This window comes from Epinephelus lanceolatus, chromosome 14 (genome assembly GCF_041903045.1).
Source record: "Epinephelus lanceolatus isolate andai-2023 chromosome 14, ASM4190304v1, whole genome shotgun sequence".
Taxonomy (NCBI): Eukaryota; Metazoa; Chordata; class Actinopteri; order Perciformes; family Serranidae; genus Epinephelus; species Epinephelus lanceolatus.
The window spans coordinates 32,227,912-32,247,709 of NC_135747.1; the positions used below are offsets into that span (position 1 = coordinate 32,227,912).

At 40.6% G+C, this 19,798-nt stretch overlaps 1 protein-coding gene across 2 annotated transcripts in view; it reads right to left on the reverse strand.

Moving 5' to 3' along the window:
- Positions 1–19,798, reverse strand: part of fgf14 (fibroblast growth factor 14) — a 173,685-nt gene that overhangs the window by 143,675 nt on the left and 10,212 nt on the right. The window contains exon 1 of one of the 2 annotated variants that reach the window (XM_078174639.1): positions 5,652–5,803. The exons of the other annotated variant lie outside the window; for it this stretch is intronic. Coding sequence (XP_078030765.1) covers positions 5,652–5,724 — 73 coding nt within the window. The 5' untranslated portion in view covers positions 5,725–5,803. Of the gene's footprint in view, positions 1–5,651; positions 5,804–19,798 lie in introns of those variants that run through there. 2 annotated transcript variants of the gene reach the window in all.

Genomic DNA, 19,798 nt, shown 5'->3' on the forward strand with positions numbered 1-19,798 from the left:
ATGCATCATCATAATACTGACAAGGAACCAACCAGCTTGGGTTTATGTAAAACTTTGGCAAAGGACATGGTTAAAGCTAGCAGTGGCATTTATCTACATCACATACTACCCAGTGTACCTCCCCTGCATTTACGGTCACTGCTGCAAATCCTGTGTGCCAGGCAGCTCCTTTTCCTTTTTACTTATTTTAAAAAATCTATTCAGTTAATAAGTCGCAGATTGGTCGCACTGGTCATGAATCATAAATCTGTCATGTAACAATACTGTGTTAATCAGATGCTCTGATGGAACCGTGGGGAAGGGAAGGCGTGAGGAGGAAAATGAGCAACATATTTCTGTAAGCTTAGGTCTGAGAGTTTGTCAGAATATAATTACTCAGCAAAAAGGGATTTCACTTTTACACAGCTTCAGCCAGGGTCCTTGGTTAATGCCTGGGCAAGGCACTATGAAACACCTTGGCCAGACCTCTCTTTTTCTCCCTCTCACTGTGCTGTAGCGTTACAACACACTCCCACATTCACACTGCAAAATCATCCTTGCACGGGGAGGTTGCTACAGGCTCAGGGACCATCATTAAAGCACCATGTAAAGCCTTAATGATGCAGCAGAGAAAAATGTCCATTACACAGAGGAGTTTCCCACAAAAGCACTCCGGACAAGCGTTACTAGGAAATGGCGCAAAGCAAGTGTGCATCAAGTTCACACTGAAGTTCATGAACACAAAAGAGACAGTTCACCAAAGAAGAACATCAGCATCAGTGATTCAGCAATGGTTTGTAACAGTTTTGGAATGCACTGATAAACGATGCCGTCCTGCCACCAGTGGCGTCAGATCAGAAAATGTGTTGTTCTTGAGGGCATGAACTAACACTGTATTTGTAACATTTGTCTTTCTAATAAGCTTTTTTGTTATATTTATACATTTATTTTTAGTTATCTAGTACTACACATCTTTCTTAAAGGAATACTTCACCCTCCAAATGACCATTTGTACATCAACAACTCTCCCCGTGTTATTTTAAACTATACAAAGAAAAATGTTTTTCGCCTCCACAGTGAAAGTGGAGTGTAAAACCTGTTTAAAAACTCATACAACTCATGCAGTTCAAGTCTTGTTTATCCAGTCACATACCAATCAGACAGCCCTTTCCAACAGGGACCTGAACAGTTAAACGTATCTAAGCTCTCTTCAAAGCCAGACTACAGTGACAAAAACGGTAATTTTACCTCGCGGAACATGGGAGCTGCTGGTCTACCGCTACTGCACTCAGATGGTTTGTTTGTATTACTGTGTAACTTTGGTGTTTTAAAGGGTTTGTTCAGACTCACCACAGTCACACAATAACAGAAACACCCAAACTGACCAATGCGGTGGCAGACCAGCAGCTCTTGTACTGAGTGAGGTAAAATCACTGTTTTTATCTATGGAGTCTGGCTTTGACAAGAGCTCAAACTGAATTTCTGAATTGGTCCGAATCAGGGACTGATTTTGTTACACAATTGTATAATTGCCTAGAGTTGGTTCATGTTCTCACGGCAGCATTTACAAGCAGACCGGATCAAATCCCTTGTGCGAGAAAGCTGCTCTTGACTGGTCAGAATTTCCATGTGGGAAAAATCCAGGAAGTAATCACAACGTTGAAGAAGAGTACGCTTGCAAGATAAATGTGACACTTTCTAATGTCACAATGGAGGGACAACTACGCAGGTTGATTTTAACGCTGCTCATCGTGGACTATATTGTTGTCATTGTTCATTTTAGTCAAAGCATACAGTTTGAAAACGAGGCGCGGCTCCAACTAGAAAACAATGTTTTGATGCATTGGATGTGCTGAATGTGCATATTAAGGCAGTACAGGAGGAGGTGCACATTAATAATCCTCCAGGACTGTAACATGCTCATGTTTAACCCAAACAATGTGTCATGTGACTGCAGTTGGTTCAGATCGAGGTCAGAACACGTTCTCACCACAAACGAACCGCAGCAGAGTTCATTTGTAACCGGACCGAGACCACCTCTTCAAGAAGGTCTCTGTCCGGTTGTTTTGGTGCACACCTGAGTGTGATTGCTGTGTTCACACCTGCCCAAACGAACCGTGAAAGCACCCTTGGATTATACTGCACAAGTTGTTTGAGCGTTTCATAGTTTTACTGCTGTTAAACAAGGACTCCTATGAATTTTCTCTGCCATCATTGAGGTTTCTGTTGAATAATTGACAGTTCGCATTTAATTTCCCAGCCACTACCACCCTGTGGCAAATCCAATCTGAGCTATTTTTACAACTGATCTTGAAAGGGGGAGAAATGTCCGTGCAAAATTGGCCATCACTAATTGCATGACCTTAGTAAATCCAGCGGAATACACAACCTCCATCAACATAACCGTACCTATTATTTGCATAATCCTCTCTGAAATGCATATGCAATAAGGAGAGAAGTGCAAACAATTGTGCAAATGACACAGAGATTCTGAAGTCCTGCTACCAACGACTGGACCTACAGGTGCTCAACAATCTTGTCCATCTAACCTCCTATTTCTTTACTTCTTCTAGCATCTTCAACACGTGCATGGCTGCAAGACAGAAGGCCGAGTAAATATTGTCATTTTTGAACAAACAAGTGTTCAGGAGACGAGTAACAATGCCACTGTATATTGATGGGAAAATGCTGGCCAATTTGGGTGACAAACTTCCCACTTCCCACTTGTCTACAAGCAGCACAGGCATTAATCAGTCTTCACATCACATCTGGTGATTCTCAGTTTCTCCTTTAGATACAGCGCACTATTTTGTTAATACCTAATGTGTTTCAATGTTGGTTTTGAGCCGTTACATAACTATTCCACCAGTAAACATAAAGAAAACTCTGAGGAGAGTTGAGTCTATTGAGAGCAACACAAAAGGCAGCCTTGATGTTTGGTCTTGGTAGCGATGAATCGTGACTCTGTTGCTACAAGAGCAGGTCTGTCAAAGTGAGTACTTTGTTAGCCATTAACAAAGAGCAATTCTTACATCATCACATGTTGGGTAAGGTGTTGAGGCCTGACTGCAGATTAAATGAATGTGTGCTGTGTGGGGTTGGCAGGTTTACAGAGCTCTGGATGTCTCTCATGTGCATGTTCTTACACCAGTCTGTGTATAAACATGTAGGACAGAGCCGGCCAGCCCACCTGCCAGAAGAAAATACTGGCCTTATATGTTCCTGCCAAACAAAATATCCACGTTTCATATGTATCATATCAACGATTCTAATGTGACTTAATATATGAGCTGGCTTTATCATCGAGGGATGGAGGGGATGGTGTCACCTCAGCAAGACAGGTGCCAAACTGCAGACTACTGCAGAGCATTACCTGAAAAACCAACAGACAGAAAGCTGGTTGTCTTTTAGCTATTCATAGCGGTGTTTCCAGTGGCTTTTAAGGCTCCAACTGTGGGTGCTTTGTAGCGCCCTGTTAATGTTCTTCCAGCGGCTTTTAAGGCTCCAAACGTGGGTGCTTTGTAGCAACCCATCAGTGTATTTTCAATGGCCCTTTTGGCTCTAAGCACGGGTGTTTCGTTGTGCCCTGTCAGTGGTTTTTCAGCAGCTTTTTGGGCTGCGAAAACATGATCATTTCCTAACAATGACCAAGTGGTTTTTGTGCCTAATGCCTGGTTCACACTACACAACATTTTTGTCTGCTCCGACAGTCACTATGTCAGATTACACTATTTGGAGTCGTAAAATTGTGCCTTGACTTGGGCAACAGACACTACACGATGGTCCACATCAGTCATCCCCAGTCGTATTTCACAACATGTGTGATGTCATTGGGTTATTCTTGTCCTATTTTTATTATTAATACTATTATTTCAGTCACTGTGTCTGTTCATGTGCCAGCTGAAATGTTGCTGTAGTAACGTAAAGTCATTGAATCCTCCACAACAAGTTCCTGCAAATATCTCACAATAAAAGCCTTTTTATAAAATGAAGGGATTCTTTCAACTAAAGTTATAAGGGGCTTTTAATTTTATACAGATGCAGGAAGTGTTGAGTTTGACATGATGGCGCGATGCATTAACTTTATCAAGACAAATGGGAGTGGATCAAAAAGTAACACTAATTTTATTACTTAGTGTCCCTCTCCATTATGAAGAAGTAACATTGTTTGCTAGCTTGATGCTAATGGCAGTACTCACCAGGTTGCAAAAGTGCCTCTGCTGTTTCATGCCATCATTTTTCCCTTTTTACTCTGTTGTGGTAACGTCCCTAGAGGAAATAGCTAAAAGGTTGGGGTGTCTTTCTTTTGGTCAAGGTGACGGCTGTGACGGGAGAAGTTGTGAATGACAAAAGAAAATCAAACATGCTAGACTTTCTGTTGGAACGTTATGAGACGTCCCAGATGTGGCGTTGGTTATCGTCTACTATGACACACTGTCACGAACACAAGATGAAACGATGGATAATCGTGTGTGACGCTCTTTAGGCCAAAACACACCGGCGGCATACGACGCGCGTCAAAACAGCCGCAACCATTATTTTCTATTTACAAACCCACACCGGCGGCGGCTCAACGCGCATCGACGTGCCACACCGCGGCACTTTACGCTATTGTCCTATTTTTCCAGCGTCGCCGCCCTTGAAAAAGCTCTATTTTGTACTTCCCAGCCTAGTGGACTGGAGTGTGCAATAGAAATCCGGTTGACGCCCCGCAGCGCAACGCTTTTTGTGTGTGTTGACGCCGCCGTCATATGACACCGCCGGTGTGTTTTGGCCTTTTGTCATTCAGGAGCCAACACCGTACGACACTGTGTTGGCTATAATAGGGCTGATATCATGTAGTGTGTTCCGGGCATAAACCGAACCAACCACGGCAATGTTAAAAAAACATAAAGTTTCAGTGTATCTCATAACATACAAAATAACGTGTAAATATAACGTAATGGTTTGCAAAAATGTACGATGCTAGCACTTTATTCAGATGATTGGGTTGAGCTACCAGACCACCTGTACCTAAGATTGTATTTCACACAGAAATGCAGCCTAACTTATTGCTTTCAAAGAGAAGAGGATAGAAGAGAAGAGAAGAGAAAAGAAGAGAAGATTTCGGTGTCACTGTAGATCAACAGCTATGCATCAATCTTCTTGGCTTCCTTGCCTGGCCTCAAAATAGGTTCATATTTTATGCAGGACAAATAATACGAAATAAACTCCAGAAGCACTGCATACATAATGAAATAACCTCCTCCTCCTCTTTGGCATGCTGCTGCATAAAAAATAATTGGAAGAGTGGACCACACACACATAGACATGCAAACATACTCGCTCTCGAACACACACACGCACTACAAAGTGTGACCTTCAGGTTTGATCATCTGCAATGCAGTGATTAGTTTTATTGGTGTGGAAGCAGACTGTATTGATAAGACTTTTTCCCCTGCTCATATGCACTTCAAATCATCTTCCCTTCTTGTATACGTCACAGAATGTCAATCACACTCACGCTGCGAGTCCACAAAGAGATCTGATATCAGCGTCAATGTCCTGTGTTTAACCCATCATGACATCTATACAGTTGGACTGTTTTAAAAAGGGCAGCACGTGTAATAATTATGTGTAATTATGTCAAGCTTCTTATCCAATAGCTCGGCAAGCTCTCTGCCGGGACTCACCGTGCTCTTCTTCAACCTTTAGTGCCTTGCGTAAACGCCGCTCCACAATCCTAGCAAAAGATGCAACCTCCATATGTGGCTAGAAAAGCGCTGAATTCCTCTCAGTTCATTTTGATATAGATTAAACCATATTGTTTGCGCTGCTGCTTGGGTTTTCACACCCCTCATGATGTCCCACAGAGCCTGACACAACCTTTTACCCCATAACACGACCACGTTCTCACACATACGTCACCTGTCACCTACTTGTGAAGACCCGGCCACCATCTCCCTGCCAGAAACATGCAGATAACCATATCCCACAGATAGCGCCGACACTTCTTCAGAAATGTCAAGTGCTGTAACATCATGGCTAAACGGTGTTTGGTGAAACAGCAACTTGTGTGCAGCCTGTACTGCATGCAACAGAAATCGGGACAGTGCATCGAGTCCCCAAAACAAAAATATTGTGCAGCTGGTGAGTTTAGCAACATGTTTGTTTAGAAGTGTTTCCACTATGTCCCCTAGTGCTGTATCTGTCTGGTCCCTGGCACACTGTTCCCTGAGTGCCTCGCCGTCTCTAGCCTGGTGTGTATAACTAAAAACAACTGGCCTTTCTGCGCAAAGAGCCGAGCACTCACCACCACAAACAGGTTACTTAGTCACTGCCCACCCCATCATCTCTACCTCTCTCTGCTCGCTCTGTGCCTGAATAAAGGACAACAGCCACGGGGCGGGGGCAGCCTAAAACTGTGGGAATTGAACTTCAAGACAGGGATGTGCAAGTACGAAAATAAAAACTTCCAAAAGGTCATCACAGAAATGTTGACAAAGCTATGTAAGTGCCCAGGACAAAACAGGAAGGAAACAAAGTGTTGGGCTTACTGGGTGATGAATGAGATGGAAATAATGGGGTTAATACCTTTTCTTTTCTTTTTTTTTTTTACAGCAAAACAGTTTGGAAGTGTTTCACCATTCCCAAACAATGTACACAAAAATGAATGCATACAGAGGAGGAGAGAGGGAGAGGGAGACAGAGAGAGGGAAGGGGAAAGACAGAGGCAGCAGCAGCACAATACTGCCTGCTGCACTGCAGCAAAAATCTACACAGCATACCGTAGCCACCACACAACCTCCAGCACTGCACAGCACAGACCCCTGTACGGCGGGAGAGGAGTGATAGAGTGATAGACAGAGCAAGGTAGACAATGTGCACGTGAGCGCCTGCCAGCCTGGGAAACACGAGAAAATTGAATCACAACAGAGGCAGCAAAATGTTATTTTTGTTAGCATGAGGTTTTTCTAAGATATTCAACAATTGACACAAATCGGTCACAGCAATCACAAACCTTTTATGGGTCTGTGAGGATACGCATGAAAACACAGTTCAAGGCTACACACTGGAATTTGTAAGAACGTCCCCGAGTCCGAAGCAACACAACAAACAGCAGGTGAAGCACCGATTTAGGCCAATTTCCACTTAACTTGGGACTCAAAAGCAATAAAATCCTATGAATACCTCAAAGCCACTGAGACAATACTGTTACTGTTACTGTGTTGACAAAACGTTGAGAAGTCATTTCAACCAGCTGCTCATTATGCCTTAAATGGGCATTCAGACTGCAAACGGCCCTGATTTAAAAGAATGCAAAGGGGGGGGGGGCATGTTGTTTCTGGTATGTGTGGAGGTGAGACAATTACATACTGTCCAGGAAGTCCAGTTTCAATTTCAGAGCCATGAGTTTTGAGGCTTATCAGACACCGAAACACTGCACTGAGGTAAATAACATTATAAGGAAGGATTTTACTGCTGAGAAAAGTTATCATGGCAGCAATTATTTTATTTTCAATGATTTTACAATGATTGTAAAACAGCAGGAGAAATATGGCGTTACAATGTCAGCTACCAGGAATGTATACTTGAACATACTCAAATGGCAAAGAACCTTTCCAGATGATGCCACGTTTCACTCCAGCAATAGATGAGCCAGCTTTTACTCCTTTGCTGTGGGACCCTTCATTTATTTATTGATTTACTGATTTATCCACGATCTCTGCACCCTGCTGCATCGATGATCTGGCCTGGGACTGCATGTTTTTTTCACGCAGGCAGTACATACATATCAATCAATTAGTTGTCAACTATTAAATTAATTACCAACTAATCTGATAATCGAATAATTGGTTTAAGTCACTTTTTCCAAGAAGAAAAAGTAAAACTTCTGATTCCAGCTTTGTTAAAAGTGAATATGTTCCAGTTTCTTAATTCCTCAACAGTAAACCGAAATTTAGTAAACTCAATATTGTCAGTGAGTGTCTGTTGCCCTAGTTCCGTGCATGAGAAGTGAAGTGAGGAAAGTAAACAACTTAAAAGAGCATAAGATCATAACAATCTTGTTATTTTAGGAAACACGTTTTTTTTAAGCCATTGAGCCCTTAATCAGAAATGGTTCGCATTTGTTTTTCTTATTGTTCACTAGTGCATAATAAATATTATTTGTTCTTTAAACATCAGGTTGTTTTGTTGTGCTAACTGGCTAACTAGTAGGAGTGGGGGGAAAAAAATCGATTACTATTTTTGTGTGGTACTATAAAAATGTCACACACGCCAGGTATCGATTTTTTATTATAAAAATTATTAATATGACAAATACACACTAAAACGTTGGTAGCTACTAGAATGATGTAACCACTCTTGATTTTGCAGACTGAAAACTTTATCTTATGAGATAATACAGATGTCAACAAAGTTATTTTGTGGGCATAATTTACAGTTGAAAAAAGGTCATAAATCACAGTTTATTTTATTGCAATACTGAGCATATCCCAACACTTCTAAATCACAAAAACATTGTATTGTGAGTTAAGTATCATGATAATATTGTATCCTGAGGCCTGCTGCTATGGAGCGTTATTTCCTCTCTCGCAGTGTGTCCAAACAAATGAAGCATCTGTTCAAGTGAGAAAGTAATCAACAGATTAAAGGGAAACTGCACCCAATTTCAAAATATCATACATGTTATTCTTATGGTCTCAGAAAGTCCAAAAATATTAGTAAACATGAACACCTCTCCTCCAAATCCTGCTAAAACTCAAATTTGTAATGTCATATTTGAATTGGGAAAGATGTTGTTGCTGACACTTACTTCTCTTGTTTCTGGCTTTGTGAGAGAGTTCCTCAAGTTCACAAGTATTGACTGAACTTATTGGCCATGGAAATACCAATTTCCAAATTCTCAATTTAGGCTGCATTCTCCTTTAATCTGCAATAAAAAATAATCGTTAGCTTTTAGCCCTTCTCAGCAGAAACTTCGGAAATCTGGACCAAATTTTAACCAAAGCAAAAGAAAAAAAAGAAGAGAAGTGCATCAACCAGTGGACATCTATCAAAAACTCAAAGTGAACTTTGACGCTCTTGAGTGCAGAACAGACTGAGTGGCAAATTATAAGGGTACCACGAGTGGCTACACTAAAAGACGGAGTGAACACAACCTGACCACTGAGACACACCTGGGACCCCTGAGAAATCCTGTACCACTGCAGCCTGTAAAAAGAAATTATCACCAAGTTCTCTACCAAAATAAAATATGATTACCAAAAACTCAACACACTGAACAACACACTGAAATTTAATGTTTACTTGAAGAAATGCTGATTGCCATGGAAGCAGCAAAATACAGTCAGATGTGTCAGAGCAGGTCAGAGCCGGAGGGAAAACCAGCAGAACAACACACAGTATGAAACTGTACAGAGCTGCTTCAAAATCTGACTCCTCTTCTGATTTTTTATTTATCATCTTTCTCCTTTCTTTCTTGCATTCAACAAGAAAGTCATATGTGCAAATCGTTATTCATCTTCTCACTTAAATTACACCGTGAACCTTGTACACATACACGTGATCGTAATAAGGTAGAGAGGGAGACAGGGAGAGAGCATCCTGCACAGCTTATCCCGTCAGCAGGGAGCACATGATGGACAACAATAATAAATGAGCTACAGGCCAACAGTGAGTCATGAAATTATATCAGCAATCAATCATAATCAAATCATTAAAATGTACTTCCAGCACAGGACAGAAGCAGAGCCAGCCGACCTCGCTCTGTGTTTCCCTCCGCCAGCCCTCGCCGCTCTGAAACAGTACAGCAGCAAGCCATCGCATTAGCGGTGTGCCTCTGGCTGTATGATTTGTAGTAATACATACTGTTGCTCGATATCACACGCACAGACACAGACACACCAGTATGTTCAGTCTGGTGTGTTTGATAAAGGTTAAAGACGCCACATTCCTGTCACCAGAGCCACGGGGAACATGACCCAACCTTCTCGCCGTACAGCACAGCAACACGCTAATGTGACTGCATCATATTTAGATCCTAGATGACAGCCTGGAAACAATATTACTGATATCACGGGCTCGCTCGGCGTGCTCCTCGGCCCTTAAACACCTGTTGCTGGGTATTTTTCGACTTTAACATCAGGGGAAACATTAACAGGCTCTATTAGCATAAATAAAAACTGTGGCCAGGTCTTTTTGTCTGTATCAAAAATTAAAGTATTGGAAACTAATGACTCCCATGTATCTTGATTTCTTCTTGTGCCATCTCCCCTGTGGTATTTTTGGCATTATTCAGTTTTCTATAATCCACTTCAGCGGTTTGTCAGATTCGTTTTCTACAGAACTTGTTTGTTTTCTGTTGGATTTATTTAATCTCATCTATATCTGGATACTTTCCTCTACTTTTACTTTGTATTTCTATCAAGCCACATCAAGCATGAAGTTTGCAGACTGTCCTCACCCTGTGTACCTGCTGTGCATCATGTTCTTGGAGCGGTGTGGACTGTTTATGACTCCATCGTCAAAAGGAATAATTCAGAGCCAGACTGAAACACTTTTTTGTCACATGCTTGAGTATTACCTTCTGATTTTAAGGAGCTCTATACAATATTCAGAGCATCTCTATGATTTAGCGGTGGCTAAGCTGGGGGCTAGCAGCTAACAGTGCACGCAGCTAACATTGCTAACAGCACAACACCATCCCAATTATCAGTGGTAACCACAGTATGAGCATAGTACAGAGCAGCGGCAATTAGCGAGCCAGCAGGATTCACACATGGGACTCAAATGCACTAACATGCACACTGCAGCCGGACCAGCTACCGCAACAAAAAACAGACAAGCTCGGCTAACAACACACACAGGGAGTGTGACTTTATTCTCTGCTCAAGAAGCCATTACTCCACCATATCCCTATATATGAAACAGTTGTTTGCTGTTATAATAATGCTCTGAATATTATATAAAGCTCATTTAAGCAGGTTATATCAGCTCTAAGAGATCACCTGTGTGCCAATATCATGTCCACTCACTACACGTAAACATTAAAAGTTAACAATCAATTTTTAATCATGCTGCAATTTTGTTTTTTTGTTTTTCAGTTGATTGTTGTGTGATCGTTTCACAAATAACCAACCAACACACTGTAAGTAAATATTAATTACACTTTTCGAAAAGCATTTCTAAAGGTTGATTTTTTTCTGATCTTTTCCCCTCCTGGAACTAATGCTAATATCTCAACACATCTGCCGATACTGAATACCAATCCAACATCAGTGCTCTCTTTAACCCAAATTATAAATCTGTGAATCACTGGGTGGAAATCACTGGAATCATTGTTATGAAGAATGATGCCAGGGACAGCTAAGGCACTAAAAAGTGAGTCAGCGGGCTCGACTTGACTGAATATGTGAAACTAAATGTGGAACAAGTGCAAATTTGACCTGCTGCAACCACGCACGTACACACACACACACACACACACAGACACACAGAAAAACCTCAAAAACTTGTACAATGACGCTTCTCTGCGACAACCGCTTCACAAATTATGAAAGAGGACATGGGGACATGGCAAAGTGGTGCATGTGTCTTTCTATATATAGAAAAGAAGCTTTGTCATGATGCTTTTAGAAGAAGTTATGCGCCTTTTTGTCATAGGCCACTACCACTTACCTTTAGCCAGCATGAACATAAACATACACCTTCACAAACACACACTCGACCTCCATGTCAAATTTCAGCCTCTTAAAGCAAAAACTGTGGCCACCAAAGGGTGGGAAAATTTGTGTGGGCCGACTGAATGACTGACCTATTGTGCTGCTGGTCCCAGCTAATAAATGGAAAGGTAAAATGACATTTACAAAGAACGTGTATTTAATGTGGATTGGTCAGGTCGTAGCCAGTACCCAGTCCACTTAATAAAGTCAGTATCTTTTTCCTTGTCAAATTGAATTTTCATAGTTTTTACATTGCTAGCTTAGTTTGTATATTTACTCACGTTTTAAAGATTTATACAAGCGTTAAAATGCAATCTACTTCATCTACAAAAGCAAAAATATCTCCATAAACTCAATTTACTCGTATTGCATTTCTGGATATAGCCACCTGCACATGATGATAAATCCTGTCTTTACCTTTAAACATGGTCATCCTGGCTGACACTGTGATGAAGGCCTCCAGGAAGAAACATTACCAAGATACTCTTGACATCACTCAAAATAAACTGGTGAGTTCTACCTGGAGGATTTCTGCCATCTGCATCACCTTTTGGGCTGTTTACACTGATGTGGTCATCTCTGCAGCAGCTCCACCAGAACTACAGTGTGACTGTACTGGAACTGTGCCAGTGGCTTCGCTGAGCTACTGGTCATTAGAAACACAACCGCAACAGCTTTAGATACACTTGTATTGTGGCAAATTGTTGGTCTTCAACACAAGCATAAATCAATGTGACTGTGTTACAGTAATACACATATCTCTGTAGGTTATGAAACCACAACATTACTTTGGACTGGATCCAGATTTCGGGGAATACTGGAGAGCAGAAGAGAGGAGAGGACTGTAAACTGTAGCATGAGTATTAGAATAGAAGCAAAAATCCACTGAAGACAAATGTGTGCGAGAGTATATGTACAGGGGAAGGTATTAGAAAATAGGGATCTTGAGAGATGGTGGAGCGAGGGGACAGAGAGCAGGACAGTGAATGCCTCTACAGGAGGCAGAGTCTAAACCAAACAACATCTAAAAACATGGACAAGAATGATTTAAATCATAGGTTTCACTGGAGGCATTTTGAAGTCTCTTTGGGAGCCTGTGTGGATTCTGACATCTGTATAACTGAAGAAGAACTGCATAGGTAAAGACTGTAGCACAGGGACATGAAAGTTGCTCAGTGGCACATGAAGCAAAAAAAGGTTCGACTTTCTGGGAAGGGGTGTAACGATCAGTCTAGACCAACATATCAATTTGATGATCAACGATGCAATATCATCGATGCGAGGTGAAATCATCGATCCATATCATTATCACTACCTTACATTGTTATTTTGAAATCCTGTGTCATCGTTCGGGTTGCAGCAGTATACCAGTTTTATGGTATATAATGATATTAAAGTTGACAGTTATCATATCATGTAAATTTGCTTACAACACAAACTTCTATTTAAAAATGGTTTCAAGATTCAATTATAGTATTAAAATGTTTGTTCAACCAAAAACAATCCCTCTGGTTTCATTACTTTAAGGGTAATTTTGACTTCTAATAATTATTGTAATACTGTGAACCCTGAAACCGTGATATTTTCTGAGACGTTATTATACCATGAAAATCTCAGACCATTGCAATCCTGGTCACCGTCAAACAGGGCCAGGCAGATGGCAAGCAGCCAAGAAAACGACGCCAAGGATAACGTTATTTACCCAGGAGCGAATCAGCAGTGTTGAAATATTTGGAGAAAATACAGGTCAACAGACAAAGCACATGTCGTATGTAGACAATGCCTTTACGAGATAAAACTCAATGTAACTTCCTGGCCAGGCATCTCACTCTGCTAACATCTTACAGCTACGTTACCTGCTCGGTTTCACCAATGTCAGACTGAAAAAAACGAGTACGCGGGCTAAAATTCAACCATGTTCTTCTGTCGGAAGATAAAGTGACTTGAACCGACAGTAAATAAGAAAAAGTATAAATAACACATATAATTCGTTAAGCTATGAGTAGAGGATAAGTCCGCTAGCCACTCGGCTAATTTAGACAATGTAAACATGCTTAAGCTAAAAATGAGTGACTAGCAAAAAAAAAAAAAGTTTTGTCTATGAACTTGGACAGTTGTCATTGAGCTGAATTTTATACTTTTGTTAAATTATCCTGTTTTTAATCCATGTTTTATAACTGTTGAGAGGTTTGCCATTACATTACTTATAGATTTTTATTTTTTTTATGGCCAAAGGTTTAAAAAAGGTTGCAACTTCTTCTGTAACAGATTGTGTTAAATTGGCAAGCGATATCGCTTCATATCGATCGCAAGAGTCTGAATTGCATCAAATCATATCTTGGCAGATTTTGTAATATTGGCAAATATCGTATTGTTGTGCCAAGAATCGATATAATATCATATCATGGTATAAAATTACTCAATCTTCTGCATCATCACTTCCACTGACCATGCTAGCTACTTACAATACAGCCCTTGTGCGATTCTTTTAGACTTAAGAAATGTTATTGGACTAAATGAGATGCTGATAGTGAAATGAGTTATTTCGCGGAGGTTGTGACACATAAAAATGTATCCACTGATATACAGACATCTCTTTTCCAATGTAAGTCTATGGGGAAAAGTCCTCTTAGGTCCAACGGCATTATGTGATGGACCCAGAAGTTATAGTTACACTGTTTGGCTAAGAAAAAAATTGTCTTCAAAGCCTGGCACACTTTCTGGGAGCCTGCTGCGGCAAGCATGGCAAACAGTTTACGGTTAACAGTGTCGTCTTGCATCAAAAAAACGTAACAAATGGTGAATGGTCAAGGACTTCACAACCAGAGCTGAAAAGAGTCTATACAGAACTGCTCTTATAGAAAATCTCTGTATTTTTCATTATGTCAATAATATAGTGCAGCTTCTTGCCTCTGGTGACCCCTCAGGTCACACCTTTGCAGCTTCTTAGATTGTGTTACATTGACTTGTATGACGGAAATTATAGCCCTCCGTGGTGTCTTTCAGCTGGAGCTAAATACTGCCTTTAATAGAAAAAAAAGCGTCTCCACTATAATCATCTCCGCTCTCAATCTATGGAGGAAATGTCAGTAGTGAAAGGATTATTGTAGAGTAAAGTTGTTACCACACAGTCAGTGATATTGCAATGATTATAAGTCACTTATAGTCATGATTGTATAGATTTTAAACATGCTACCTGCAGTTGACAATGTTAACTACATTACACTGAACTGTCACAGCAATCGTTTCCTTCCCAGAACCAGAGACAAAAGCCCTTCAAACATCCATTAAAATGTTCTCATCCACTTCTACTGTTAACATCAGAGGCTTCTCTGACACCTCTGCATGCATTTTTGGTAACGATGATGGCATCGGTGTCAGATCGTCTTTACAACTGTGTACAACTGTTCAAACTTCTGGTCCTGTAAATCAATAACCTCATAGTCTAACTGCATTATTGCTCTTCATCTCCCTGTCTCTCATCACTTTGTCACTTTATTGTGAATCACAGTGCATCATCAGCTCTGCTCAGTTCAGCAGCTTCAGAGGAAAAAAAAACATCACAGCAGCTCCACAGCAGCTATCATGTGTCAAAATCCTCTGCAGTCCTGGAAGCAGTGAGCATTAAGATGTGTCATGTGTTAGGGGGAACCTGTGCTATACCCCTGCTCCTCTCACAACGCCACTCTTTCACTCACAGGAGGTGGGGATACATCACACAGCTCCCACTATTAAGGGCAGAGGATGAGCCAAATTACAAGATGATTTATGGAGCCTCAGTAAGACACAGGGCAGAAAACCAAGTGGGGAAAAGCACAAGCTATACTGTCCCGCTGTGATGACTATTTTGAAATGTACCTCAATTTACCAGTCTTCCTAGGAGATAATAGAGCTTTCAAAATTATGTATGGCCTCAATAAAGCCAGCTATAAACTAGTGAGGTCAGTGGAATCAGGAAGTCCTTGAAATGAATGTTATGTGGTAATTTAAAAAAATAAATAAATGAATAGACTTGCACCTGTGTCTTCAATTTTAAGGTGAGGTTATTACAACTAGCACATCCACTTTGTACCACTACCCTGCTGTGTGGAAGCGAGCCCTGGTGATCAGGAAATACTGCAGTACAAGAACATTTATTTAATTCAACATCTTCTACTACATGGATCATAAAGCCAGTCACATGCAGCTTTAGCCATGTAGCATGATTTAATGTAGGTAGTCCAACACAACTGACAGAATAAATGTTAGCAATATACATTTCTGCAAACCACAGATATTTTAACAATGCTGTGGTTAAAGTTTGGTTATGTTCAGACACAAAACAATGTTGGTTATGGTTAAGAAAAGATCATGTTTTGGTTTGAAATACCCAGTTTTCTTAGCACAATCAAAGCTGGAAATGTCACCGATGACTCACTACAACAACAACCGGTTTTGCTGTTTATTGGTCTCAAACAGGTCTGCAGCTTGGCAGCCATCTCACCTAGGTTTAATGCTATCCACAATCCCCTTCGCATCCCAAAGATAAAGTCAGGTCATTTACAGTATGTAATCAAAACTACATCACTTCAGTAACAATGATATGACATGTATGAAATGTACAAATGTAACGTATTCGTGGTTTGGAGAAATGTACAATGCCAACATTTTCCTCTGGCGACTGGGCTAGGTCGCTGTCAACTGCATTCAGAAGAGTGGCAGAAGACAGCATTTTGATTGGACTACCGTTAGCTTAATTAGCTAGCTAGCCATAGCTGATAAACTGACAGCTGTCATTTCAGCCAGCACCTAGGACACTTGCTAGGGCCAAGACTCCTACATTTCGGGGGAACATCACTAAACATCAGTTTTAGCTCAGACCTAACTATCTACTATCAAGGCCGCGTTCTGACAAAGAAAATAGCAACCTGTATCATTTAAATGGGGCCAGTCTGGAGACACAGCTACAGTGTCAACGCAGAGGCTTCAGCGGAAAAAAGTAATCTAGCTGAACTTTTGCTGCAACGCAAAGCAACATCATCCAACACAACACGGCAGCAGACAATCAAATAAGTGCTAGCGCACATTCACGGCAGATTACGGACGTGAACGCCATATTACTACTTTTTATCTCATGATTAGTGTGACAAAACATAAAGTCATTAGCCATGTTTCCATCAGCCTGTTTAGATGCGCATCTAGAAGTATCACATCAGAAAATTATGATGGAAATGCCAAAATTTGAATTAAAATCCCCTGATTCGCACAAACTAAAATACGCTCGCTTTAGCCGGGTTTCGGTTGATTTGAAAAAATGCTGATTCGCAAAATGGGGGATGGAAACAGTTATGTTCGAATTAAGTCTGACGTAGCGCACCTCTCTCCATGGTGATATCCACACTCCGGGTCAGGAAGGCGGTAATGCATTTACAAGCTGGTTGCCAACTGCCAGAAAATGTAGAAGAAGAAGAAGAATGCGAGACTTGTTTTGTTTCCGTTTCTGCGGAAAACTCGCGTGAGTTCGTAGTTTTCACTAAAGTCCTTACATTTAACGGAAACACACAGGATTCGTATTTTTTTTAATGCACATTTCCCAATCATTTGAATCACTTTTGGATGGAAACATAGCTATTGCTACTATGATAAATTTCCAGAGTCTTAATATCCTGTCTGAGAGTATTAAGCTCAGTTCAGACCAAAGATTCATAATGAGACAAGTTAAAACGTGCAACTACTTGCAATGCGCCGTTCTGCAACGTTCTAAAAACCTGACGGTTCACAGCTATGCAACTAGATGAGATTGTGTATCATCTCTATGCAACAACTCTCTATACTTCTGTTCTGATTTGCAGCTTTTCAGGCTTATTTTGGATGGTCTGAACTGTGCAGTGTTATCACATTCCATAAACCTTCAAATTTATGCTTTGTTACTCAAACTGGTCTTTCTGGGTTGTATGGCATACTCTCACCAGCACTGTGGGTCTATTTTCCTCCTGAATGCCTGCTCATATATTCATACTAAACTAAAATTATATTTAAAGTAATGTTACTGTTATTTCTGGCGTTTTAAGATTAGCATTAATCTCAATTAAGCCCTTTAGGACTATGGTCAACATATCACTGATGGCCTAACCAGCAATTTCAATGACCTTAAATGACTCAACATGATTGAGGACGAGAAAGTTCATCAGCCTGACAACTGAGAAACAATTTATTGCACTATATGAAGTTATCCATTCAGATCTGACAAGAACATGTCAGTACCCATCTGTAAATGGCCACTTTCATCGCTCTGGGTCAAACATAACTCAAAACAGCCACAGAAACAACGCTGGCATCAGAAACTGTGGGAAGGAAAAAGTGTTGAATGCCTCCGAGCATTCGCTGCCAGGGGTTTCTCAGTGCGACTGCTTAAATTAATACTGCTTGTATAATGCATGTAGATAACCTAATAAAAAATACATATAAAACACTTTCACACAAAGCTGTGTAATTTTGCTAAATCAGCATCCTTCACAGTAATCACATTGTGATTCTCGTTCAGCCACATGATGTCCCTCACAGCAACCTCTCACACCGCAGGTAGCAAACTGTATCTATGACTCAAATCACAAAGCAATCAACTAATCATCTCTCCACACTCTCACATTCTACTTGCAGTTCATTCTGAGAATATCTGTTTGGCCTTTAAGGCTGCAACAAATATGTCGGGTGTTCAATGTGCTACATAACACCTACTTGCTCAAAACTGAGAGTGTTGGTGTACACCAACATTTTCAGCAAAGCAGAAATGTCATATTTTTAGCCTTAAATGTTTTGACACATTTTTTGGGAAAGGAAAGATGCATTAGGTGGTCTAACAAAAGAAAGAAAGAAATAACCTTTTTAAAATAGTTACCAGGGCAATCACAGTTTATTCAAAATGGCAACATTATCTCTAATGTCTTCAATCTGCTAAGTGCAAATAACAATAAATGTAGCCTCTTTGCACCATTAGCTAGAAACACACAAATCCATCCTCTCTGCTTTACCTCCATTTAGAAAGACAGACAATTTTAACTGTGTTATTATCGGATATGTAAGCCAATATTAACCCCACGAGCTGACTGAAAATGGATCACATTAGTTAAGCTGGCTTTGAAGACCAGGCAGATCAGGTCAAACACGAGCTCTCGAATGACAATACTCATTATTCACTCTGCTAAAACTGACTCCTGTCTCATTGGTGTTTCTGTTTTACAGTAGGTACTGAATGTATTAGCCTGCATTCATGGATTGCTTTGGACAAGCTGTAAACACAACACTGATTACATTTACATGCACATGTATATTCCACTTTTATTCAGAATGTAATGATAATCTGAATTTAATACGGGTCGTGTAAACAGCATTTTCCTTTTCTCAATTAAGACATGTGTATTATTCGGGTTTTAGGAGCATTCTTTGGACATGTATACAGCGCAAACAGTAGGGCTGCCCCCAACAAAGAATTTTCCAAGTCAACCAACAGTCGTCATTTTGGGTCATTAGTCGACTAGTCGCCCGCATGTTTATGATATTAATTTAATCATTAAAGGATATATTTTGGGCGGGGCAACACAATGGTTTGAGTTGAAGGTGTGAGAAAGAATAGTATCAGTAACATTGTTAACACTGTGCTACATAACAGAGAAATACAAAACCGTACTAATGAACCTTCATTAATATAGACCTATATTTTATCTACAAGTGCACGTCACACACTGAGCGAGCCGCCTGTTAATGACGCTGTGGGCTAATGGGCATGTAGCTACTTCCATGTTTCAGATGATACGTCATGTTTGTAGTCGACCAATGAAAATGAGTTTACATATCACCTTGGGTTCGTCCTTCACCTTCTCAAAATGATCCCACACTTTGGATTTCCTGCCCGACATGTTATTAACTAGCCTGTGGAATAACCGCAGGTACCAGCCCTGGAAATTAACCCGACTCCTGTCTGACTGCTGAGTGTGGACACTTCCTGTGTCTGTCCTTTCAAATTAAATTCCCACATGGTCCAGTCATATAGGTTTTGATTTATTTTGACAAGGTGCAGCTTACTTTTTTTTCTGTGACTAAGTGAGGAAAGGAATCTTGCTGACCCTCTGGTCAAC